Source organism: Polypterus senegalus, chromosome 3, assembly GCF_016835505.1.
Source record: "Polypterus senegalus isolate Bchr_013 chromosome 3, ASM1683550v1, whole genome shotgun sequence".
Lineage (NCBI taxonomy): Eukaryota > Metazoa > Chordata > Cladistia > Polypteriformes > Polypteridae > Polypterus > Polypterus senegalus.
In genome coordinates this window covers 100,732,983-100,759,104 of record NC_053156.1, presented here as the reverse complement: position 1 = coordinate 100,759,104, position 26,122 = coordinate 100,732,983, and the positions used below count along the sequence as shown (strand labels likewise).

The following is a 26,122-nucleotide window of genomic DNA, read 5'->3' as shown; positions in this document are numbered from 1 at the left end:
CTCCACAATCACCAGAACTCAACCTAATAGAGCATATTTGGGATGTGGTAGAATAAGAGATTCGAATCATGGATGTGCAGCTGACAAATCTGTACCAAAATCCATAAGGAACGTTTCCAGCACCTTGTTGAATCTATGCCTCGAAGAATTATGGCAGTTCTGAAGAAAAAAATGGTGTCCAACCTGTTTCTAACATGGTGAACCTAATAAAGTGGCCGGTGTGTGTAGAGTAACCATAAGGGGGTGCCACTGAGAATTAAACTACAGACACAGTAACACCCAACACAATTCCAGGTTCAAATTAATGATTTTATTTGACAAAAGTAACACCGTCTTTATATGAACATCAACAAAATACACAAGACACAATTGTTTTGCGTTTAAGTGAGGCGGCAGGCTCTCTCTTAAAGCTGACCGAGGAAGTGCTTCCGGTGTCCTGGCCAAGTCGTCTGGAGCACTTCTGTGTTGTGTGGAAATCAGGGTAGTCCTCTCCCAGCAGTGGTCTCTGGCAGTCCCCAAAGAGTCTGACAGGGCTGTGTTTCTGGACTCCAACTCTGTCATGTCAGGGGCTGACCTTCTGCTTCCATTATGGCCTTCTGGCCAGGTATGGATCTTTCCTTTATCCCAGCCAGAATGATTGTTCTTCCTTCCTGGCACCTATAATATATGTGTGTGTATTTGCATTGATAATTTGCATACAAAAGTGCAGTTTTGTCAGCACAATTTATCAAAAAATATATATGATATATATAATATACAGTAATCCCTCCTCAATCGCGGGGGTTGCGTTCCAGAACCCCCCGCGATAGGTGAAAATCCGCGAAGTAGAAACCATATGTTTGTTTGATTATTTTATATATTTTAAGCCCTTAGAAACTCTCCCACACTGTTTATAAATATTCTCCGCACAGTTATACAGTAAACCCTTGTTTATCGCGGTTAATCCGCTCCAGACAGATAAATGAATTTCCACGAAGTAGGATTCTTTATTTATAAATCTAATATTTTCGCAGTTAGAGCATAGAAAACCTGTTTACGACCTTCTAAATACGTTTTTTAACATTATTAGAGCCCTCTAGACACGAAATAACACCCTTTAGTCAAAAGTTTAAACTGTGCTCCATGACAAGACAGAGATGACAGTTCTTTCTCACAATTAAAAGAATGCAAACATATCTTCCTCTTCAAAGTGCGCGTAAGGAGCGGAGAATGTCAGAGAGAGAGTAAAGTAAACAATGAAAAATCAATAGGGCTGTTGCGCTTTTAAGTATGCAAGCACCGCGATAAAGCAGCGGCAATGAAGGGATCAATGCGAAGGTAGCCTTTCAGCATTTTTACAGGAGCGCCCATATCTTCTAAGCAAACAGCCTCTGTGCAAAGCCCTCTGCTCACATCTCCTCCGTCAAGCAGAGAACGTCAGAGAGAGAGCCGAGATTAAAGCAAACAATCAAAAAATCAATAAGTGTGCTTTTGGACGCACCTCAATAAAGCCGCATTTCTTAGAGGAGCGTCCGTATCCACTAGGCAAACAGCTTCTGTGCAAACAGCACCTCTGCTCACACCCCCTCCGTCAGGCGCAGAGAATGTCAGAGAGGGTGAGATAGAGGCAGAGACAAGCAAACAATCGAGCACCGCACAGGAGGCATATCTTATAGCATTGAGGAGTTTTAGTTAATATGTAATACATGCTCTGATTGGGTAGCTTCTAAGCCATCCGCCAATAGCGTCCCTTGTATGAAATCAACTGGGCAAACAAACTGAGGAAGCATGTACCATAGATTAAAAGACCCATTGTCCGCAGAAATCCGCAAATCAGCGAAAAAATCCGCAATATACATTTACATATGCTTACATATAAAATCCGATAGAGCAAAACCCGAAAGTCAAAGCGCGATACAGCAAGGGATCACTGTATATATATATATATATATATATATATATATATATATATATATATATATATATATATATATATATATATATATATATATATATATATATATATATATATATATATATATAATCCAATATATCTGTCTGTCTGTCTGTCTTTCATGAGAGAACTACTTAACGGATTTAGATCAGGTTTTTTTCTATATGTTCCTTGAACTTTCTGGCTGATTTTGTGACTCTCATCGTGCTATGTATCATTGATCGCTTCCGATACCGATTTATTTGTGCAAATCCTAGAGACACCCAGCGGGCCAAGGGGAGGGGGACGGGTCCTTACCTCCACATTGCTAGCTTATCTAGCAATTAACGGATTTAGATTGGGTTTTTCTTCTATAATTTGCTTGAACATTTGGGTTGATTTTGCGACTTTTCTCATCCTGCCAAGAATCATAGTTCGCTTGCAGGAGCAATACATTTGCGCTAATCTGAGACAGAGGCTCTCCAAAGCTAAATGTGTAGTGTGGTGTGACCATTACTAGCGTCATTGGGCCCTACTTTTTTGACACCCCAACAGTGACGTCAGACGTCTACTTACAGATAGTGCAGCAGTACACCATTAATGAACTTACACGACAGATCCGATTGGCGAGGTATCTCCAACAAGATAGCACACTGCTTAATTTTACCCGCACTGTTCATACTTATCTCGACCACACCTTTCCAGATTGATGGCAAGGTCATGGTGAACCATTACCATGGCCTCCACACTCCCCTGATTTGACACCTTGTGATTTCTGGTTATGGGGTATGGTGAAGGAAAGTTTGTGATATCAGTGACCCGAAGGACATAATACAGACTGTGGTATCATCTATTCCTTGCGAAATGTGTGTCCGGGCTTTAAACGGTACTGTTGCTTGTTTGTTTTTGTGTGTTGAACATGATGGCGAATGGGTTGAGACATTCTTGTAAAACATCAAAACATCTTGCACATATGAAGTATGTTTTGTGAATAAATTGTTTCCACCATTCAAATGTTAACATAATTTTACATTATATATATATATAATATATATTTATATATATATATATATAATCTTCATTTGGATCTTGATCTTTGTTTGTCCATGAATGAATTAGAAGAAGAAGCACTAGATGGCAGTAGAGAGACAGCTAAAGCATAGGCATTGCATGAAGAATCTCCTCTTATAGCTTATACTACTGAAGACTGTAGTACTCCAGTCACACCTCAAAACACAGACATTCAAACTAAACAAATTGTTGTGCTTTAAATTAACTGAAGACATCTTCATTTAGATCTTGATCTTTATTTGTCTGCAATTCCACGCATGCGGTTTAGTACGTTGTTGGTACTCACGGATGTCAGCAATGTGCCGGAATAACGAAAGGGGTGGTGGACAGTGTTACGCTGGTTTGCTCCTGAGGCCTGGTTAGAGAATAAGATTGCCCAAGATAAAAGGTACGTGCCTATGTAACATATGAATGAAAGAAAGACAGTGGGTAAAATGAATGACAACGTAACAGCACGTTCCGGAAATTATTGTTACGTTGTAGCCGGCGAGTGCTGCGCGTCTCACATTTGTACCGTGGCTTGCTCACGTGTCAGTGAAGTGATCCCTATTTAAGCTTTAAAGAGCCTGGATACCTATGTGTCCCCTTTTTATAACCATTGCTCCGCGTATATTGCCTTACTCTTTGGATTGCCACAAAGCAACCTGCAAGATTGGAGAAAAGTTGAGAAGAGATTGTGAGAGGAAGCGACAGCGTCGTGAAAACGAGATGGACAGTGAACGGACAGAAGCAGAAATGCTCCTACACCACCACATAATTACGATTCGGACAGTGATTCCAAGTAGGCCATTCCTGTCGAATCAATAACCAAGGGTTTTCTTTTGTAATTTTGTTTCCCTTATAAAAAAATCATAATGCTGTGCGACGAAGGGCCCAGTTTATAACTGGCAGCCGCATTTAAACAGGGAGCCCTTCACAGACAACTTTAACATACGCAACGTAGTTGGGCGCACATGGCTAGTGTATATATATATATATATATATATATATATATATATATAGAATATGTTATATATAGTTTTACTGTCAAATAATGCAAAAAGTACGCAACAAGTGTTTCGCCCTTATTTGGGCTCATCAGGCCTGATTGTATGGCCGACTTGCAGACCAGCCACCTGTGTTACCTGGTAGGTAACCACACATGCAATCAGATCGTGTTTCAGACTACAAATGCTATGAATGTAATTGCCCCAATCTCCAGGCTCTCAAGTAAACAAACCGCACACCATGGCGCAGCGTAAAGGGGCTTTACCTCCGACACTGACATCCGAGGTTTGATCCCCGCTAGGGGATGCAGTGGAGTGTGTACGTCCGATGAGCCCAAATAAGGGCGAAACACATGTCGCGTTGCTTGGTAGGTAACCACCCATACAATCAGATCATGTTTCAGACTATGAATGCTATATATATATATATATATATATATATATATATATATATATATATATATATATATATATATATATATATATATATATATATAGTGGACGCTAGGCTGTTGCCCTGTTGAACCCACCAGACAGACGTCCCTGACACACGTATAAAACGCCAAGAAGATTTTATTAATAATTTTCTTCTATAAAGTGCCCAAAGCACCGCACTTTCAACAATTATCAATAATAATCAATAATATAATAAACACCGCACCTCCAACTCCCAGCAGCTCCGTCACACTTCCACCCAACTCCAGCTCGGTCTGCTGGGGTTTCCCACAATCCTTTTAAAGTCTATGACCCGGAAGTATTTCTTCTCCGGGTCAACTCCACATCTTCCTTCATCAGGTGCCGTACTTCCGTCCTTGTGACCCCGAAGTACTTCCGGGGTGGCGTAATCATAAAAGTCCCCGTGTTCTTGGTGAGCTCCCCCTGGCGGTACCCAACAGTGCTGAAGAGACGGACTCCATGGCCCATGATGCCCTGCGGGAATCCGAGGAGCCATTTCTATCCAGGGCAGCTGCCATTTATATATACAGTACACATATATATATATATATATATATATACACACACAGACAATAAGGAATAAAAAACTATTTTATGGCATGTGTCTCATTTTCTCCCTTTGTGGATCTCTATGTATCACAGTCTTTCGCTTCTATATATATATATATATATATATATATATATATATATATACACTGTATATTATGCAGTAAAAGTGCATATTATGTTTTCTAATTTTATCTCAATGAAGTAGCACTTGACGTTCTTTGTGCTGAGCTCATAGAGACCTCATATCTAACTATGTGGCAAGCCTACATCATGTGCTCACTATACACAAATCTAACTTCCACCATCACATAGTAGTAATATACTTGTAAGTTATATATGTTTTTTTTTTTTCTATTAGGCACTAAAGGAAGGAACCATAATGTTAAAAACTTTACAAAATGTCACATATCAAACTTGTTTGTTATGTTCCTTTTTTGTCCAAAGAAGAAACTAAAAAATAAAGCCATGCTTTCAAAATTTCATATGAGCTTTAAATAATTTTCATTTTAATGGCAAGCTGTAGAAAATGAATGTAGAAAAAATAATTATCATTTAAGGATCTTGTATATTTTGTAAAAATGCTGTTTTTAGTTAAATGTTTTTATTTATCTTATCAAGGTGACAGCTCTGAAAGAAAAAAGAAATGGAAATCCGTCAAGAAGAAAAGAAGCCAGTGTCAGAGCAATGAGCTTGAGGACATTCAAGTGGCCAGTGATGATAACATCAAGACAGATCATGTAACAGAAATCAAAGAGTCATGCATCGAGAACTCAAAATGTTTCAACTCCACTGCAGAGAAAACATTTCAGACAGCCAAAGTCCTTCCTGAGAAACAGCAAAGTGAGGTGCAGATAATCACCTTTCAGGACCCTTCCAAGAAGAGGACCATTACTGTCAAAGAGCCCAGTACCCTTGATAAGGTAACAGAAATCTTAAAATAGAAAACCAAAATTTGGATTATTTTGCCTTACGAATTTGTAAATATATGAAAAGTCAACAACATAAAAGCAACAGAACCTCAGACAGTGGTTAAACTTTGTGGAGTTTTGTGCATTCTCCTGTGTTTATTCAGGTTTAATTTCCTGAAATGTAAAGCTGGCAATTCCAAATTGGCCATTTTGTGAGTGCACAGTGACGTTTGTGGATGAGTAAGTCCTGTAGTCGACTGGTGGCCTCTCTGGCTTACTGCTGCTGGGGTAAGCTGAAGCACTTTGAGATCCTGAATTATGTGGGCAAGGTACAGTACAGATATGTGCAGCAGGCAATTTAAGTGTCTTTATGGCAAAGTGGAAGAGTGGGTACCACTGCTGCCTCTCAGCTTGAGAGCTTTATCTCAGCTTTATCTGTGTGGAGTCTGCATGCTGTTTTTGTGTCTGCATGTGTTTTTTTTTTACCAGCATCCCAAAGACGCGTTAACTTTTATGGTAACCCTGAACTAGCCAAGTACAGTGGTGTGAAAAACTATTTGCCCCCTTCCTGATTTCTTATTCTTTTGCATGTTTGTCACACAAAATGTTTCTGATCATCAAACACATTTAATCATTAGTCAAATATAACACAAGTAAACACAAAATGCAGTTTTTAAATGATGGTTTTTATTATTTAGGGAGAAAAAATCCAAACCTACATGGCCCTGTGTGAAAAAGTAATTGCCCCTTGTTAAAAAATAACCTAACTGTGGTGTATCACACCTGAGTTCAATTTCCGTAGCCACCCCCAGGCCTGATTACTGCCACACCTGTTTCAATCAAGAAATCACTTCAATAGGAGCTGCCTGACACAGAGAAGTAGACCAAAAGCACCTCAAAAGCTAGACATCATGCCAAGATCCAAAGAAATTCAGGAACAAATGAGAACAGAAGTAACTGAGATCTATCAGTCTGGTAAAGGTTATAAAGCCATTTCTAAAGCTTTGAGACTCCAGCGAACCACAGTGAGAGCCATTATCCACAAATGGCAAAAACATGGAACAGTGGTGAACCTTCCCAGGAGTGGCTGGCCGACCAAAATTACCCCAAGAGCGCAGAGACGACTCATCCGAGAGGTCACAAAAGACCCCAGGACAACGTCTAAAGAACTGCAGGCCTCACTTGCCTCAATTAAGGTCAGTGTTCACGACTCCACCATAAGAAAGAGACTGGGCAAAAACGGCCTGCATGGCAGTTTTCCAAGACGCAAACCACTGTTAAGCAAAAAGAACATTAGGGCTCGTCTCAATTTTGCTAAGAAACATCTCAATGATTTCCAAGACTTTTGGGAAAATACCATTGCAAGTTATCACAAACGCTTGATTACAGGTATTGCTGCTAAGGGTGGCCCAACCAGTTATTAGGTTCAGGGGGCAATTACTTTTTCACACAGGGCCATGTAGGTTTGGATTTTTTTTCTCCCTAAATAATAAAAACCATCATTTAAAAACTGCATTTTGTGTTTACTTGTGTTAGATTTGAATAATGGTTAAATGTGTCTGATGATCAGAAACATTTTGTGTGACAAACATACAAAAGAATAAGAAATCAGGAAGGGGGCAAATAGTTTTTCACACCACTGTATAAGTGGATGAATGTAGTTAGGCAATTGTATCCAATGATGGAATGTCGTACCATCTTTGTAAGAATCTTGGATTGTACCCAGCTCTGCTGATAGACTGCATTATGTAGGTTTGAAAATTGCCAGGTGTTCTTAACTTTGTGTCTGTGAAACCTTGTGATTAACCATATGTTTTAAAATGTCATTGTACAAAGAGCTTATTTACAAATAAGTAGGCATAGTATGTGTGAAGCTTTTTCAGATTAGGCTCCCTCCAACACATCAAGTACAAATAACTGGAAGGTAATCGGTTTCTTTTGTTTCTTTGCATAGCTTATTTCTGACCGCTGGGTTGTGTTTGTAAGTACTTCGTGCATAGTGTCAGGGAAATAAAGTCACAAAAATAAATGATTTTGTAAAACTGCCAAAAAAGAACAGAAAATTATGCAACACTTGAATTCTGTATTTTGCATGCAGGGAAAATGGATTTATTCCTCCTTATATCGCAGTCCATGTTCCTCTAGGGTGTGCCTCCTTCTTCCACCACAGTCGATGTGAATTAAAAGGATAAAGCTTATACAACTCCTTGTCTAGTTCAAGGGTACATTTGTACTTCATATTTTAATATAATTTTTGAGGAACCCAAAAACTAAATTGAAGTGAAATTTTAATTTTTTATGCACATCAAGCACCTCAATTACTGTATGTCGGTTTTCATATTAGCTAACTCACTTCAGGTCCTTGTTTTTCTTCATTTTCATAGGAGTTTCTTGGATTAATGTCTAGGTCTGTTTACTGACAATTGGCTTTAGCAAGCCTAAAAAGGTTGAGATATTATGCTTATTGTAATCACCATTCATTATTGAGGTCATACTGTTTTGTATCAAATTTTGCAACAGACTCCATTAGATCTCTGATGGTGGTGATGGTATGAAATGAAGTGCTAACGTGAGGTCAATGATTCATTTCATCTACCTGTCTGTATGTGTATGTTTGTGTGTGGGTGTGTGTGTATGTGTGGAAACTCCAGATTGGACCATTATGTGTGAATGTATGAATACTATACTGGTGACCTCCCCAGAGTTGACTGCTTATTGCTGTGGCTCCCCACAAAGCCCTTGAATTAGATTAAGTGGGTTCAGATATCAGGTGGACTTCCGATTTAAAAGCTTAGACCACAGTTCTTAAAAACATTTTTTCTTGTGCAATGTCATCATTTTTTGTAGTCAGCTATGCTGCAGGAACCGACCTGTATTTTAGAGAAATATAAATAGTAACATAAAATTATTAAAGTAATACTTGAATTTTAATTTTTTATGTCTTTTAGAAAGTTGCAAATACCAAGACGAAGCCAGAAACCAGTACTGTCAGCTTGGAGAAGGTAGAGTACAGCTACTTCAGTTAACTGTCAGCTAAAGGCAGTTTAAAGCACATGTTTGGATTTTCTTTTTAATTTGTTTAAGCATTCAGTAATGTGTATTATAAAAATAAATTATAATATAGCTGCTTGCTGGTTTTATTTGTACTGATCTCCTACTCATGTCAACAAAATTTATATGCCATATTTTACAAAAGGCTTGGGGTCTGTCAGGCAGTTAAATGAAGCAAAACAAAAATTAGTTACATATTGCCAACAGATGGCTTATGTTGTGATGGCATAATAAGCAGCTATAATGACTACTGTTGTCTGTTGTGGTTTTCTTAAGCTTCATGATATTTAATTTTTTTTTTTCATACTGGTTCTATGGAGTCAAACTTACTATAAATTATTAGACATATCACTTTCATCCCTAAATTGCAGATAACTGCTTGATAACATTTCATAGTTTGGAGGTGAAAGAGCATTCAAATTATAGCCATAGCTTACACAGAAGAAAATAAGAAATTTGACTAATGAGAGTAGAATATTCAGTTGTTCATTAAGGTTATTTAGTTTGCTAATACCTAAGTTGTACCAGTTTCTGATCCCGATAATTTAAAAAGTTGTCAAGTTTTCTGCATTAGCTTAATGACATTTTAAATGCACATCCATTACTTTTCACTTGCATCCTGGAGTGCATGATTTACTGTGACTGAAAAAACTGTCCTGGACCAACCATATCATGGCTTTTAAAACTATTGAAGTAGGCCTTCGTATAACCATTTTTGTTTAGGTCTAAGGAAGTTTATTACCTTTATAGTGTCAGAGTAAGATGTGCTCTTCAGTACAGGGATTTACTTGTTTGCTCTTTCTTTCTTTACTGTCGTGACCAGAACTGCACACAGCATACACGATGTTAATCTCATTAGCACAATGTAGAGCACAAGCATAAAATCCTTTGATTGATTTTCAACAGTTTAACAGTATAACCTGAATTGTATTTACCTTTTTATTAGTTTCTATATTTGGTCTTGTCAATGAGAATGTTGCATCAACATAAACTCCTAAATTCTTTTCAGAAGTTGCTTGTATGTCCCATCATCATTGTGGTTAATGTTGATTCACTGGCCTGAAGCACTTTATATTTTTCAAAATTAAAATGCATTTACCTAGTGTTTGCCAGTTGTTCATTTTTTTGAAGTGTTTTTGCTACCTCCTTCATTTTTGTTAATTTTTGGCAGTTTGTTACAGTATTTATTATAATGTTACTGCTGCCAACAATTCTTAACATGACAGAGACACCACAGACATCTGTATGTCTTATTTCAGTGATATAAATTTCCAGTCTTATAAAGATCTAGTAGATTTATTTGGATTGAGTGCGTTTTACAAAAAAATCTCTTGAAGTTGCAGTAATCCTCAATTGAAAGGTGCAGTGTGATGAACAAGTGATAATTGACAGGAAGCACACCTTTGTCAGAAAGCTGCCTTTATGTGTTTTGCACAAGGGAGAATTTTGAAATGAATTATGTACCATATTTTATAAAGTAAGTGGATGAGCCTACATAACTGCTTCCTAAACATTTGAATTAGTTGAAATGAAAGGGGTTCTCTTCTCAAATTATGTAAACCGTGTGTTTTGAATGTATCTAAAATACACAAGGTTTTTTTTTTCAGGCCAGATTAGAGGTTCACAGGTTTGGCATCACAGGATATAAAAAAGATCAGCAGAGAATGCTTGAACAAGAACGGGCTGTCATGCTAGGTGCAAAGGTATGAATTTGATGTATACTTAAAATGTATAATTGATTCAGTACTAGTAGGGAATGCATTTATTCACTGTAAATGTATTGCAAATAAAAGTCTTTATGATGAGATTTTGTCATGAGTAGAACAATCCATGGAGTAGTAAACAACTTGTTTTGTATGTCCTCTGAATGTAACTGTTCTTTTGACAAATATTTTTGCTGTGCATCTTAACAATATCACTGCACCTGATTGTCTCAACTGTGTCTTTCTTTAACATCATTCAGAATTCTACTGGAGGACGATAGTTTGGTCATTATTTACAGATAATGTGAGCTCCTAAGCAGCAAGCCAACATTTTAAAAATCTTGACCTTTCTTCTAACAACTCTATAAGCAGTTATCGGTTTGCTGGTTTTTAGACCGAACATATATAAGATTAATTGTGTCACTAATGTCAGAAAGAATCTGGAAATTTGAAATCTTTTATATTCTTGAATAGAGAATCAGTAAAAGCATTTTGTGCCTTTGTTTTGTGTTATTGGTTTATTGTCCTTTAAATTTGTAGTCTGCTTCAGTTATCCTTGGATTCATAAATATACTTGATTATTTTCCATCATCTGTTGTCAGTGTAACTGAGCTGTTAATAGAAATAACCTAAAAGTACTTTCATGATTTCACTTTCACTGTGCCATTTGGTGACTTTACTCTTTAGTTTAAGGTGTTTAAATATCAGACGATTTGTCTCCCATATAAAAGTGTTTATAAAATTCTGAAAAAAACATTAACTGGGCTGAAAAATGTGGAGCTTTGTCAACCACATACATTTTTGGTAGTAGTACTGTTTCATGTGTGTTCCATGACAAGATCAATCTATGTAAAAATGTCGTTAACACAGAAATTTTTTTCATGTTTTAGTAATAATTGACAAAATGTAGACATGAAATGTATAATGTGTGAAGCCTGAAATACAAATATGAAATAAACACTTTTAATAAAGGTACAAGTATAACAAAACAAGTGCGGTGAGATGGGATACCAGGCTGCTTGTCTTTATCAGCACATTTACAGGACAAAAGACACTGACAGGTACGAAGGGAATTAAGGTGGGCCGGTTTTACAAGTTTTTTAGTAGGCTTTGGTAATTCTAGTGTTAAGAAACAAGCCGAGGAAATTCTAAAATTTAGACAGATTGTTCATTTAACACTAGAATTATCAAAGCCTTCGAAAAAACTTGTAAAATCTCTCCGTTAGCTTCTTTTGTCCTGTAAATGTGCCAATAAAGGCAAGCAGCATGCTATTCCATCCCCCCACCAAGACAAGCAGCAAGTAGTGTACAAAGTAAACAAATTGTTAAAACAGAAACGTTTTTCATATTTTAGTAGTAAATTACAAAATGTAGGCATAAACTATATAATGTGTGAAGTCCAAAGATCAGATAAACACTTTCACAAAAGGTTCAAGGACGATACAACAGCTTCCGTGGCGTAGCGGTAAGATTTGCTGACTTGTAATCAAGAGTCCCCAGTTCAATCCCGACTGCCTCCTATATTTACCATTTTCAGTAGTAAGCTGCTCTTATTGTTAATATTATACAGTAAACGCATATACTGTATTTGGTTTGTGTCTGTAACAGCCAGTGTACATTTATAGGACTTTTTACTACTTTTATTCTCTCAGTCACGATCACGATACATACTACCGCCCCCCCATCACACACAGGGATCTGACATCTTACTTTTTATCTGAAACTGGGAATAACTGCAGATGTGAGTGGTGTTTTGAGGCAATGGACCTGGACATTCTCAGATCTGGAGGGATAACAGCTGACACACAAACGCTGGTGAATCTGCCTTCTTCGTATCTCACCGTCACTTTTTTTTTTTATTCAGTTTTATTGAGTATTCCTGCTCATGCTGAATTATTATGCACCTTATGGTCCATGATGTCAAAGCCGTACTGACAAAAAAAAAAAAAACATAGGCGTAGGTATATATGATATTTGGAATTATTAATTTTATGACCTGTATAGTACATTTCGGAAAACACTGTGGCACGGATGCAACATTATTCATATTATTCATATTCATTCGCATAACATGTTGCGGTTGTAATCAGTGACCGCATCTTTTTTTCTTTTTTTTTCCCCTGATCTTGCCAGTCTCCACGTTGCTATATGGTGCTGTTTCTTTTGTACTTCAGGACATGCAGAGGAAAGAATAGTACATAGAGGTCATCAAATTGAAATGTTAACAGTTCACTCACACGCATGGACTTTACTTCCTCCATTTATGACATGTGTACCTGTTGCAATGTACACACTTCTCTCTATGCTTTAGTTCCTATTACATTGAAGGGGCACCTAACACTGACTCAGTTTACTTTCCTGGTGAAAGTGGCTGTCTGGAACAGAAGCTTGTTGATGTTGCATCCTCCTTTTCTTTTTCCATTGCCTTTTCTAGTAAGATGCGACGGCGAAGTTCTCTGTAAGGTGAGCCATGAACACTCTTCTTTTCTCAGTGGACCCCATACATGCCTTGCACAGTACATGTGCGTTGATCGCCACCAGGTCAAGCTTGTTATAGCACAAACAACCGGCTACCCGCATGAACCACGGAGAAAAAAGAGAGACAACTATATGGGACCTTGGGTATAAATTTATGGTACTTGTAAAAGTTAACTTTTTTCAGTTTTCACAGAGAAGTGTGTACATTGCAACAGGTACACATGTCGTAAATGTAGGAAGAACGCTCCTTGCGTGTGTGTGAACTGTTAATGTTTGAATTTGATGATTGCATATAGCGCTGAACTGAACTCTCTGTACTATTCTTTCTTCTGCATGTTCTGGAGTACAAAAGAAACAGTACTGTGCACCCAAAAGTGGACACTGGCAAGATTGGGGGGAGAGGGAAACATGCGGTCACTGATTACAACCACAAGATATTATGCGAATGAGTATGAATTTTATGAATTATGTTGCATCCATGCCACAATGTTTTCCGAAATGTACTATACAGGTCATAAAATGAATAATTCCAAATATCATATATACCTTGTGATAATCAGCCTGACCACACACAGACAGACACCGGATGTCAAATGCCACACGTTTATTAAAACTATTTACTCGTTCCAAATAGTCCTGCACCACACACAGTGCTCCAGCACCAAACATCCTTACGTACGGGCCTTTAAATGTCCGTTGGCTGCCTTTCCTCCTCCTGTCCTGGGAGCTTTGTCCTGCTCCCGACTCTAGCTCTCCGACTGTAGGAACGAACTCCCTTTTATTTCCACCTGGATGCGCTCCAGGTGCTTGATGACATTCTTCCGGCAGCACTTCCTGGTGTGTCAGAAGTGCTGCCTTTGCACTCGGAAGCACTCCAAGCATCCCTGGAAGGTCCTTCCTGCACCTTCCCAGGTGTGGCAGAAGTGTTGATCTCCCGGGCTCCACGACACTCATGGCACCCCCTGGCGGTGGCCACAGGCCCCAGTGGGTTTGAGCCTCCTTGCTCTGTCCCTGTGATCCCCTCATCATCCACGGTGGTTGCCCCCTTGTGGCCCGGGGGACACATAGACCACCTCCCGGTCCTTCTAGGCATCCAGGCTGGGTCTGACCCACAGCCTCCTGTGACAACCTATGTCTCTGTTTTTTCTTTTTTTTTTTGTCAGTGCGGCTTTGACATCATGGACCATAAGGTGTTTACTAATTCAGCGTGAGCAGGAATACTCAATAAAACTTAATAAAAAAAATCAAGTGACAGTGGGATACGAAGAAGGCACATTCACCAGTGTTTGTGTGTCAGCTTTTATCCCTCCAGATCAGAGAATGTCCAGTTCCATTGCCTCAAAACACCACTCACATCTACAGTGATTCCCAGTTTCAGATAAAAAGTAACAGCATCAGATCCCTGTGTAGGAGGTGGTAGTGTGTATCGTGGTCGTGACTGAGAGAATAAAAGTGAAAAAAAAGTTAACTTTTACAAGTCCTATAAATGTACACCGGCTGTTACAGATGCAAACCAAATGTATGTGTGTACTGTATAATATTAACAATAAGAGCAGCTCACTAGTGAAAATGGTAAATATAGGAGGCAGTTGGGATTGAACCGGGGACTCTTGACTACAAGTCAGCAAATCTTACCGCTATGCCGCGGATGCTGTTGTATCGTCCTTGAACCTTTTGTGAAAGTGTTTATTTGATCTTTGGACTTCAGGCTTATCACATTATATAGTTTATGCCTACATTTTGTCATTTACCACTACAATATTAAAAACGTTTCTGTTTTAACAATGTGTTTACACAGATTATTGTAGAAATGGAACACACATGAAATTCATGTATTCCAAATAACAATCTATTATTTCCACTCTAAAACTCCAGCACTTCATTCCCAGATAATCAAGGCATGAACTGGGAGAACTTTGTGCACGTTCTGCGGCGGTGGGGGGATGGAATAGCAAGCTGCTTGCTGCTTGTCTTGTCTTAGATGGAATAGCAGACTGCTTGTCTTTATCAGCACATTTACAGGACAAAAGACACTGACAGGTACGAAGGGATTTAAGGTGGACCAGTTTTACAAGTTTTTTCATAGGCTTTGGTAATTCTAGTGTTAAAAAGTTTGTACCTGATTATTCTGCATTTACTCCCACATGTTAAAGATGGGTGTTGGGTTAACTGACAATTCTAATTGATCGGGTGTGGGTGTGTGCATGAATAGGCACTGACATGGAATGGTATAGATTTAATTCTTGCTTTGTACTCCAATGATCCTGGAGTAAGTGAGTTGGAGAATGTAATTTTATTCTTCTAAATAAAATAAACTTAGAGTATTAACAGCTAAAATGCATAATGGAACACTTTTGTCTTTCTAGCTAAAACCACTACTATTAAAGCAAGATAAATGAAGATTGTTTAGGTTATGATTATTTAAATCTTGACTTGCTGTAAGTCTTCAGTTTCAGAATTTATCTGGGAATAGTATTATTCATCAGAGCTAAAGTTAACAAAGAATATATTTTTATAATTTCTCTAATTATAATACTGTACTAATTTTGAAGTAAAGTAATTATTTCAGATAAAGAAGACAGAAGTAAAGAAATAATATTCACTGATCATGGTGACATGTTGCATGTTGATTAGCACATGTGAGTAAGAATTACACTGTACTCTATATATGTCACAATAATGACCCCTAAGAATATAGAAAGTCAATCTGCAGCATGAATTCCATACTCTAATACCATTTATAATTAATTTTTCCCTTTGTTATTCTAGCCACTAAAGCGGGAATACGTTAATTACAAGATTTACCAGGAAAGTATTAAGGAGAAAAAAAAGAAGGAAAGAGAAGAGATGATGATGGTAAATATGTTTTGGCATAGAGTGAAAATACGTTTATTCTTCCTATTCTATAAAGAAGCTCTGGAGCATTATACACAATTACTGATATACATAATTGAAAATGCATAACATGCATTCAAAAACTTAAAATTAATTGCTCAATTATATCATAACTCTATACAACAAACCCACATGTAAAACATTGAAGTGTCCACTGACCAGCCACAATATTAAAATCACTGACAGGAGAAGTGAATAACGATGATTATTTCATTACGTTGGCACCTGTCAATGGGTGAAATATATTAGGCAGCAAGGTATCAGTCAGTTCTTGAAGTTGATGTCATAGAAGCAGGAAAAATGGTCAAGTATAAGCATCTGAGTGACTTTGACGAGAGCCAAATTATGATGGCTAGAAACTTGGTCAATAACACCAATGCTTCTTTTTCCTGGTATGCACGTTTAGTACCTACAAAAAGTGTTCCAAGGAAGGAAAACCAGTGAATCGGCAACAGGGTCACGGATGCCCAAGGCTCATTGATATGCATGGGCAGTAAAGACTAGTCTGCTGTAGCATAAACTGATGAAAAACTTAATACTTCCATGAGAGAAATGTGTCAGAACACAAAGTGTATCACAGCTTTTTGTGTGTGTCCAGACCTTCCAACCACCTAAAGCACCTACGTTGTGAACATCAGAACTGGACAATGGAGCAATGAAAGAATGCAGTATCATGCATTTGGCAGTGTCATGCTGGGAGACCTTGTGCCCTGGCATTCATGTGGATGCTACTTAGACACATATCACCTACCTAAAGATTGATGCAGATCATGTATACCCCTTCATGGCAGTGGTTTTACGTAATTTCAGTGGCCTCTTTCAGCAGGATAATTCACAATGCCACACTGCAAAAATTGTTCAGAAATGGTTTGAGGAACTTGAAAATATGTTCAAGGTTTTGGCCTTCAAATTCCCCAGATCTCAGTCGATTGAGCATCAGTGGGATGTGCTAGATAAACATTTCCAATCCATGGAGGCCTATCTTGTAACCTACATGATTTAAAGTATCTGCTGGTAATGTCTTCGTGCCAGATCCCACAGGACAACTTCAGATTTCTTGTGGAGCCCATGCCTTGACATTGACCTGCACAATATTAGGCAGGGTGTTTTTTATATTGTGGCCAATTGGTGTATAGTAAAATATGGAATATAGTTGTTTGCAGAATTTATTTATACTAATTTCCATTTTCAGAGCAAGTAACCTCGGGTGCAAGGCAAGAGTAAACACTAGACATGATCTTAGGCTATCACAAAATTTAACCTAGCTTTTTAATGCATCTATTTATGTTAAGTATAAAATATGACTATATATATATATATACTGTATATATTAAGCTTAAGGACACCGTAAAACAGGTTTCTTTCAGAGGGAAAAAAAAACTTCATTTTAGTTTACAAAGACTAGTCTATGATCTCGTTTTAATATCACAAGTAATAACATGGTCAAAGCGGTAGCGATCACTACAGATAACAAAGAAGACAATGTGAAAAATTCAGAAGAAACCCATTGTAAAGATGGAAACAATTACTGTAAAGTAATATGTAAATCCTTGTTAACGAACACTGACAAGAGTGAATACAAGTTCTAAGGCTTCTCTAATATTGGCAGGTAGAACATTCTAGTGGCAGTAGTTTTATTTATTCATGTAATTTTAGGTAGTCCTGCATCTTATAATCTCACAGTAGAAATCTTTTGCCATAAATCTTTAGAGACATTTCAGTGCCTTTCTCACACAAGTCTCCTTTTCAGAAATTACAATTTCTGCTCAGGTAGATTTAAATCAGAAAATCTGGCCAGGCTGACGTTTTCCACTTTGTCTTGCTGTGTGGTTTTGTTAAGATATTCATGTTTGTGTACACTTCTAACGTTTTTCTGCTGTTCCAGTGATTACTTAAATTGCAGCATGACCTTTATGGGTCTGTGGTTAGCAGAATTTATCTCCTGCATTTTAGAAGGTGTTGCTGATTTCAGCAAGAGTTTTTTTTTTTTCTCTCTTTTTTTCCTCCCTGCCCTGATAATTTCTCAGTTATCAGCTGAAGTTTTTTTTGCTGTCTTGGACATTGCTTATTGCTAAATACACCAACAATGTCTTTCTTTTTCTTGATATTTCAGTTTACTAATTTTGTAATTTCAGTTTCTATGCCATAGCTCTTGAACAGTTCTCTAGTCTTAATTCTGGTTTACACATCCTAATTCCAAAAGTAAAAAGTGAATGAAAAAACTTAGTGTAAATCTCATGCTACCGATTCATAGTTCTTTATATGTGAGAAGCAAGTGCAAGAAGAAATTTTCCTAACACTTACAGGAGGACATAACATTATTCAAAGGATTAAAGCATGTACAAAAAATACCCTAAAGTAAAGTGACATTCTGCACTTTTGTCTTTTCATCTCAAAGTCTCAGGTACTTGCAATACCATATTAATATTGAATACAATATTAATGTCAGTTTAATAAAATGGAGAAGCTTTTTTAGAAAAAAAAAGTAAGTTTTGGATAGCATTTAACATAAACAATGCCATGTGACATAGACTTATATTATAAGATTAATTACGTTGTGGACATCTGATATGCAGTACATTCAAACAAATGACTGAGGAAAAATTATATGAAATTTCAAAGGAAAAACACTGCAAAATAATTTAGAGAAATGGTTGAGTATACTAATTATTAACTGTGCAGAAATCATATCCTGTATCTTTGTTTCATTTGTTGAGTTTGCTTTATTCTACTTGAGAAATGGTGTTGTTCCATTTATTACAATTAAACTGGTGTACTAAAAGCAGTGAAATTTGTAATATTATGAAGAAAGTCGCCTTAGTACTTTTATAAAAGTTTATCATTACATTCTGTTTTCTAAAATTATAAATTCCATGCCACACATCTCATATTCCAAAATAGTAACAAAAGTGTCAGTTTTTTTTTCCTCCAGTTCTGTGACCCAGCTCATACCTTACATGTAACTGTTATGTAATTGTAATTCATTCATTTTAACATAACATAAAATATTGTATCAACTATATAAACATTTAAAACCTTTTACTAATTACCACTGTTTAACAGTCGTTAATTTGTTTGCCTTGTTCACGCATTAATCCTACAGTAGCTTAGACATTACAGTCATTATTAAATGTGCCCATCCATTTGCCAACCTACTTATCCAGTTCAGGATCGTGTGGACTTTCTTCCTGACTCATCAATACTGGGATGCTCCCAATGGAGGACCAATCCATTACAAGGCACAAACATGAACATTGTTGACTGACAAACTGAGGCCTGTTTTATTGGATTTGTCTTTAGGATAAAGAAGAAGCCAAAGATGAACCATTGAAGAAAAAGAAGAGAAGAGGACAGAACAGGTATATTATGTTATAAAATTTGTAAAGTCAATATTTGTTATACAGTTTACAAATTCAAATCTGCTTTTTTTGTTAATATTACAATGCCAACACTACAGTATATGGTTGTATGACTGCCAGTAGAAGCCAATTTAAATTGAGCCTCACAGTGTTTGAATCACACATTTATAATACAGTTGCATTAACTCCTGTATGGTTGGGTTAAAATGAAATATTTGCTTTCTGCTCATAGCCATAAATAAGTCATTGTGGTGAATGGTTATTTTTTATTTTTTCTCCAGCCGTCTGGAGTTTTTTTGTTTTTTCTGTCCCCTGGCCATTGAACCTTACTCTTATTCGATGTTAATGTTGATTTATTTTGTTTTATAATTGTGTCTTTCATTTTTCTATTCTTTAATATGTAAAGCACTTTGAGCTACTGTTTGTATGAAAATGTGCTATATAAATAAATGTTGTTGTTGATGGTGAAAGCCAACAAGCACATCATTAACATACATATTGTTTGTGTGCTACCTAGATTTTGTACCTTCAAATATAATATTTTGTGCAACCCAAGGCAACAACCATCAGTAACTGATGGAGGAGTGAGAGACATGTTCAACTTTTTTTAAACTAATATCTGTTTTGCAATGGCTTTGTCATTCAATAATATTAATATGAATTGATTTGTCATGTATTGTATATATTAAACCTTTATGCAGCAAATGTCCTTTGTAGTAATACGTCTTCAGTGTAGTTTTACTCACCTTGCTTGCTTTAATATTCAACAGTTTCAACTGTTTATCCTGACCATCGGGTAGTGTTGAAAATATGTAAATATAAATGCAGTCAGAAGCTAGCATTATCCTCAAAAGAAATTTAACCTAGAGTATGGTAGCATCAGGGCAGCAGTAGAAATAAAACTACTCTTTGTGTGAAGTGCATCGTAAATATTGTGTTGCAACCTGCATGACTTATACCGCACCTTATATTCATCAACTCCTTGTATCTCTTGTTAAATCCCTGTTGGATGCCGAGTTGTTCCCTAATACAGAAAAAACAGGTCAAATGTGAAAAACAAAACATAAGTTGCCCATTTTGTTTAAATAAGGTTGCAAATGTGCCAAAGGGGAAAATAGAGAATACTGAGAAATATTTAATGTATATAAACTGGAACACAAGAACAGCCAATGATGCTTCACTAACAACATGTGAAGCATAGTCAAATTTTGCATTAAAAATTTTAATCACAGAAATTTTTAATACATTAATTGCACATGTTAACAGTTATACATATGCAAAATAACACTATATCTTCAATATTTTTTTTTCAATTGCCACCCTTTCTGCTGGCAGCCATTTAATGGCATAGTTCTTCTTGAAGCAATAGTAATGGTGTAATTTTATTTGGATAATAAAATTAATTTGGCTTCTTAAATTAATTTAAAGTGATCACATGCCTCATTTGTTCTATTATTTTTACATAGTGTTCTTGAATTATAAGAATGCTATTTAAGAATAAACAAGAGTATAGATAAGGTAAATAATAGCAAAGCCAATATTAAGTTTGTTATAGTTGAATGGTGCATAAAGCGCTGTTTCTATTAGATAAACACTACAGCAGGGGTGCCCAATGCGTCGATCGTGATCGAGCGATAGATTGCAAAGGTGGTGCAGGTAGATCGCGTTGCATTCAAAAAAATTTTTTTTTTAAACGTTAGCCTATCATATATCCTCCCATATGGCATTTGCCACTTGATTGACATACAGGGCGGCCATTCTGAGATCTCTTTTCTTCTAACACACTGGTCATCCTGCACTTACGATCAAACGCGCAAGCTACTGCAAAACTCCGACTGTGATCTAGTTAGCTTTCCAATTTATGTCGACTAAAGAAGGGATTTAAAAAAAAAACTGGGGAGGGTATGGGCTGGATGTGGAATTGGAAGAGGATTTTTTTCTCACAATGTCACAATCGAAGTGTGTTTGTCTGATCTGTCAATCTATCAATGCTATTCCAAAGAAGGAAAATGTGGAAAGGCATTTTCAAACTGTTCATAAAAACTACGAAACTGACGTTCTTCCAAAAAAGCGATCTGAGAAAGTGAAAAGAAAGGGAACTAAAATCGCAGTTAATCGGACAGCCGTCATTCCTAGTCTAGCTGTGAAAGCCAGTTGAGCTAGTTGGAGAATTAAATATATCATCCCACCTGTCCTACTGTCTTACTAGTAGTCCATCAGCTTGTTTGTGTGAAATTTATGCTTAATAAGTTTCCAACTATGTCCCTGTGTGCTTGTTCAACTCATTTGAAAGTATACACTATACTAATTCCCTTCATAATTTTAAACACTTCAGTCATGTCACCTCTTAACCTTTCCTCATAATTCATTTCCTATAGCCCTGGAATGAGCCTAGTCCCTCTTCTCTAGACTTTTTCCAGCACTGCTATTTCTTTTTGTAGCCTGGAGACCAAAACTGCACACAGTACTCTAGATGAGGCCTCACCAGTGTGTTATAAAGCTTGAGCATAACCTCCTTGGACTTGTACTCAACGTATCATGCTATATAACCTAACATTCTGTTTTCCTTCTTAATGGCTTCTGAAAATTGTCAGTAAGTTCATAGTGTCAAGTCCACTACAACTCCTAAATGCATCTCATAAGGTATACTGTTGATTTTCAGACCACCACCCCAATCATGTATTCAAACCTAACATTTTTACTTCCTACATGTGATTCTTTACATTTACTGACATTAAGTTTCATCTGCTATAAATCTGCCCAAGCCTGTATGCTGTCCAGATCCCTCTGTAATGATTCAGCAGACTCTAAATTGTCTGCCAATCCACCTATCTTGGTATCATCTGCAAACTTAACCATCTTGTTACTTACATTCCTCTCCAAATCATTTATTTATACTTACTGTTAACTCTTAACATCAGCCAATTCTAATAGGGTTCCTCGCACCATAACACTTTACTTCCAGTGTCTGAGACAATTTTACACCCATCTACAAACAACATACTGAACTCCCACATCTTTTAATTTGATGCCCAGTCTGTCTTCGGCACCTTATCAAATGCTTTCTGAAAGCCAAGATAAATAATATCATTTGCTCTACTTGTACCATATGCTTTTGTTTCATCCTCATAGAATTCCAGCATGTTAGTAAACATGACCTCCCTCTTCCGAACCCATGCTGACTGTTCACAAAAACTCCTGTTCTTGCCATGTATTGCTCAATCTTATCCTTAACAACTTCTTCCACTAATTGCCTGTGATGCACATTAAGATTACTGGTCAGTAGTTGCCTGGATCTGCGCGGTTACCCTTTTTATATAACGGGATAATATTTCCAGTCCTTTGGAATTACACCTAATGACTTCCTAAAAATGTTTGTCAAGGATTTATATAGTATATGTACACACTAACCTCCAAAAGAACTGAAGGTGAATATTATCTGGTCCTGGTGATTTGTTTGATTTCAGCCAATTTAATCTAAGTAGTACTTCTCCTTCTACAATTTCCAAATCACTCAGTACTTCATTTGTAGTCCCTGTTACCACTGATAGGTAATCCACTTCCTCACACGTGAAGACCTCAGAAAAATGAAAGTTTAGAGCATCTGCTATTTCACCGTCTGTATTTTTTAATTTTCCTTTACTATTCCTGATTCATTGCACCTCCTCCTTGACCGTTCTTTTACTGCTAAAATACTGAAGTAATCTCTTTGGGTAATCTTTCACCTTATCTGCTATATTCCTCTCCGGCTGTCTTTTAGCCTCCCTAATATTCTTCTTAATGGTTGCCCTCATGTTCTCATATACCTTACGAATGGAGTTCTTCCTCCACTAAGGAATCATTGTTTCTATTACTTACTACAGCGCCGGTGTTTTACTTACAGAGATGCCGGTGTCTGCGACTGCTGTTTACTGCCCTGCCTCACCAACACTACAAACAACAAGTAACTTTTTCAAACACTTCCCCAAACACTTGGCTGCTTTTGCTCCTGTGTGGTTAAAAAGAAAAAAGCAAAAAATACTTCTAAATGGAAAAAAGCTTTACAAATTCCTACATGGCTCCTTAGCAGCAACCAAAACACCAATTTTTTAGGAGCAAAATGTGTTGTCAGAGTTAATTAAAAATGCAAGAGCTTGTGCAAATAAGGCCAATGTAGTGTTAACTTCATAGCCTTCAACAATCTAATCCCAGTAGCATTAGGTGCAAATAAAAAATAACAGGATAGGACCCCAGTTCATCACAGGACACATACATCTCTTTGGGATGTTTGTGGAAACCTGTGTATTCAAAGCAGAATGAATAGACAAGTTATTTTTGCAGATTATAAATCATATTATTAAATTATACTGTTTCGTATAGTGTATTACGTTTATGAAAAATAATGTGTAGGTTCATTATCTTGTACTAAGGCCAGTGAAATTCTTTCTTGTATGTGCACATCGCCACTCCCCAGCACTGTGATTAGTGTGCTTAATAACCTTGTCTCGAAACTGGTCTTCCTCATGTGAAAATTTCTAGTACACAGTTTACAGCACTATATACCTTTATGAGACATATGTTTTATTCAATTTTATTAAATACATAAAGGTTATAGCATAAATCCTTAAAAGTAGATGGCAAGTGGGATGTGTTTAATCAGAAATCATTTTAAGTTTCACAGAGTGTCTTTTAAATTGCTGTAGAAGTAAAATGGTAAACGTGTCAGATACTAAGGCTTTGGAAAGGATGGCGTTCTAATTAATTTGAGTATACTGATCTTTCAGTTATTTTTGGAACTGTGCAAGCTGATGTGAAGCAGTACAACCAACCTGAATTAGTATATTAAGGACTCTAAAATGTACTGTAAAAGTGGGGCTGAAGGAATAGAAACTAAGTTCAAAAGTGACACCTGTAAGACCTGCTCATGTCTAAATGTTCTTGCAATTTTGATATACTATATTACATCATTTTCACTATATGGTATCTGTCCTGTGCAAATATTTGCAAGAATAACTGTGATAGATGTATTGGTCAAGAATTTCAATTTTAAATTTATTTTGCAATATTTTTGGTTTATACTAATATTATTTCCCTTCTTTTCACAGATCAAAGAAAAAGACAAAGTCTGGCATACTGCCCACTGGACAAGTTGGAACGTTCAGGAATGGGACCCTAATTTTAAGTCCAAGTGAAATAAGCAAAATAAAGTCATCCAGAGTAATAAAGTAGAAAAAACTAAAGAACCGCCTTGTTTAGTTCTGATTGTAAACTTGGTTTATTACATCCCTGTGGTAAATTCTGTGAATTTTTTTTTTTTTATGTAGACCCACAATTGTTCTTTTTTCTGTGCCAAGTGCCAGGAATAACGAAAAGAGCCTTTAGCAACATCTGTGGGCTGAAATGTTAAATAATTGAACAACAAGTATAATATTCATCCATCTATTTTTCTAAAGCTGTTTAGTGCAATTCAGGGTCACGAGGGGCCAAAATCTGTCTGAGCAGTATCAGACTCGAGGCCTGAAGCAGCTCCACCTTTAACATTTCACGTTGACTGTAAGAGCTGTGCACACCTTAGAGGTCAGGGACTTGAGGGGTTGCTTGGAGGAACTGTAACCTGGTGTCTTTGTTGCCACACCTAGCCCCAAAAGGGTTCTGCGATGAGGCTGAAAGTAAATCCTTTTGGGGTTTGAAGGGCCATTCCCTAAAGTGGCTCTTGACTCTGCAGTCATGCTGGGGAGTTTAATTGAAGGCTCATTCATTAAGACTAAGAGAGTCCAGAGAGATAGAAGGTGAGAAGGTGGCCTATTTTCTGCAGTGTCAAATGGTGGGATGGGGTGGCAACCTTTAAAGGTAGGCCCAAAGGGATAGCGGTGTTTTGAATGTGTTTTGTTTGATATAGTTTAATTTGCGTTGGTTTATTCTCACGAATGTACTGGTGTAATAAAGACATATTTTTTTATTTTCTAGAGTTTTTGGCATTATTCTGAACATGAAGAGATGTTAGGCAGGGCTCTCTCCTGTCATATTTATTAATAACAACAATTTCTACAGCATGTTTTCCTACAAAGGATGTAGCTCATAATCTTTTACAAGATATCAAAGAAAAGGTTGCAAGAAGAAAACAAACCAATTATAAAAAGATAAAACTAAGAATGAGTCTCCTTGGAGTTAACCTCAAGTGTCTCACGAGCTCGGAATTCTACATAAAAACAGTAAATCCTGAGTAGTACTAAGTTTAACCAATTTTTATGAGATTGTTTGCTAAGTCCAGATAACTCTGGACAGTATTCTGCTAGCATCTTGTAGACGAAATAACATCATACTGCAAAAACAATCATGAATTTTACTATTCATTTGGCCAGTCTATGGTAACTCATCAATATTCATGAATGGGACAGAGCAGTTAAAAAAAAAAAACATACGAAGGCATATAAATGAGAAGATCTCTAGTTTTTTTTTTTTTAAGAAAGAGCTGGAACTGAATCATTAGTTAAATCAAGTAATAGTGAGGAAGTGTGAATTGGTCATCAAATGTTGACACAGATACAGAAACTGATGTATTACGCCACTATACAACCAAACTGCTATGATATGCATGGCGAATTTGGTCCTGTGAAGGTTCACCGTGGTGCAAGCAGCTTTGTGGAAGAAAAGTCAAAATAATTGTGATCAAGAAAGAGCTTCTTAAAGCCCCCCCCAAGCACTGTTGACAATGCAGCATCTTTCAGTGTTTTGGGGGAAATGTGGAAGTCAGTAAGCCTTGTGCTGTGGTAGC

At 36.9% G+C, this 26,122-nt stretch overlaps 1 protein-coding gene across 1 annotated transcript in view; it reads left to right on the top strand.

Annotated features, from left to right (window-relative positions):
• c3h1orf131 (chromosome 3 C1orf131 homolog) overlaps positions 1 to 25,306 on the top strand; it is a 34,312-nt gene extending 9,006 nt beyond the window's left edge. The window contains exons 2-7 of the mRNA XM_039747678.1: positions 5,593 to 5,894; positions 8,831 to 8,884; positions 10,541 to 10,636; positions 15,884 to 15,970; positions 19,310 to 19,368; positions 24,453 to 25,306. Coding sequence (XP_039603612.1) covers positions 5,593 to 5,894; positions 8,831 to 8,884; positions 10,541 to 10,636; positions 15,884 to 15,970; positions 19,310 to 19,368; positions 24,453 to 24,576 — 722 coding nt within the window. The 3' untranslated portion in view covers positions 24,577 to 25,306. The remainder of the gene's footprint in view (positions 1 to 5,592; positions 5,895 to 8,830; positions 8,885 to 10,540; positions 10,637 to 15,883; positions 15,971 to 19,309; positions 19,369 to 24,452) is intronic.
• Positions 25,307 to 26,122: the final 816 nt, after the last annotated feature.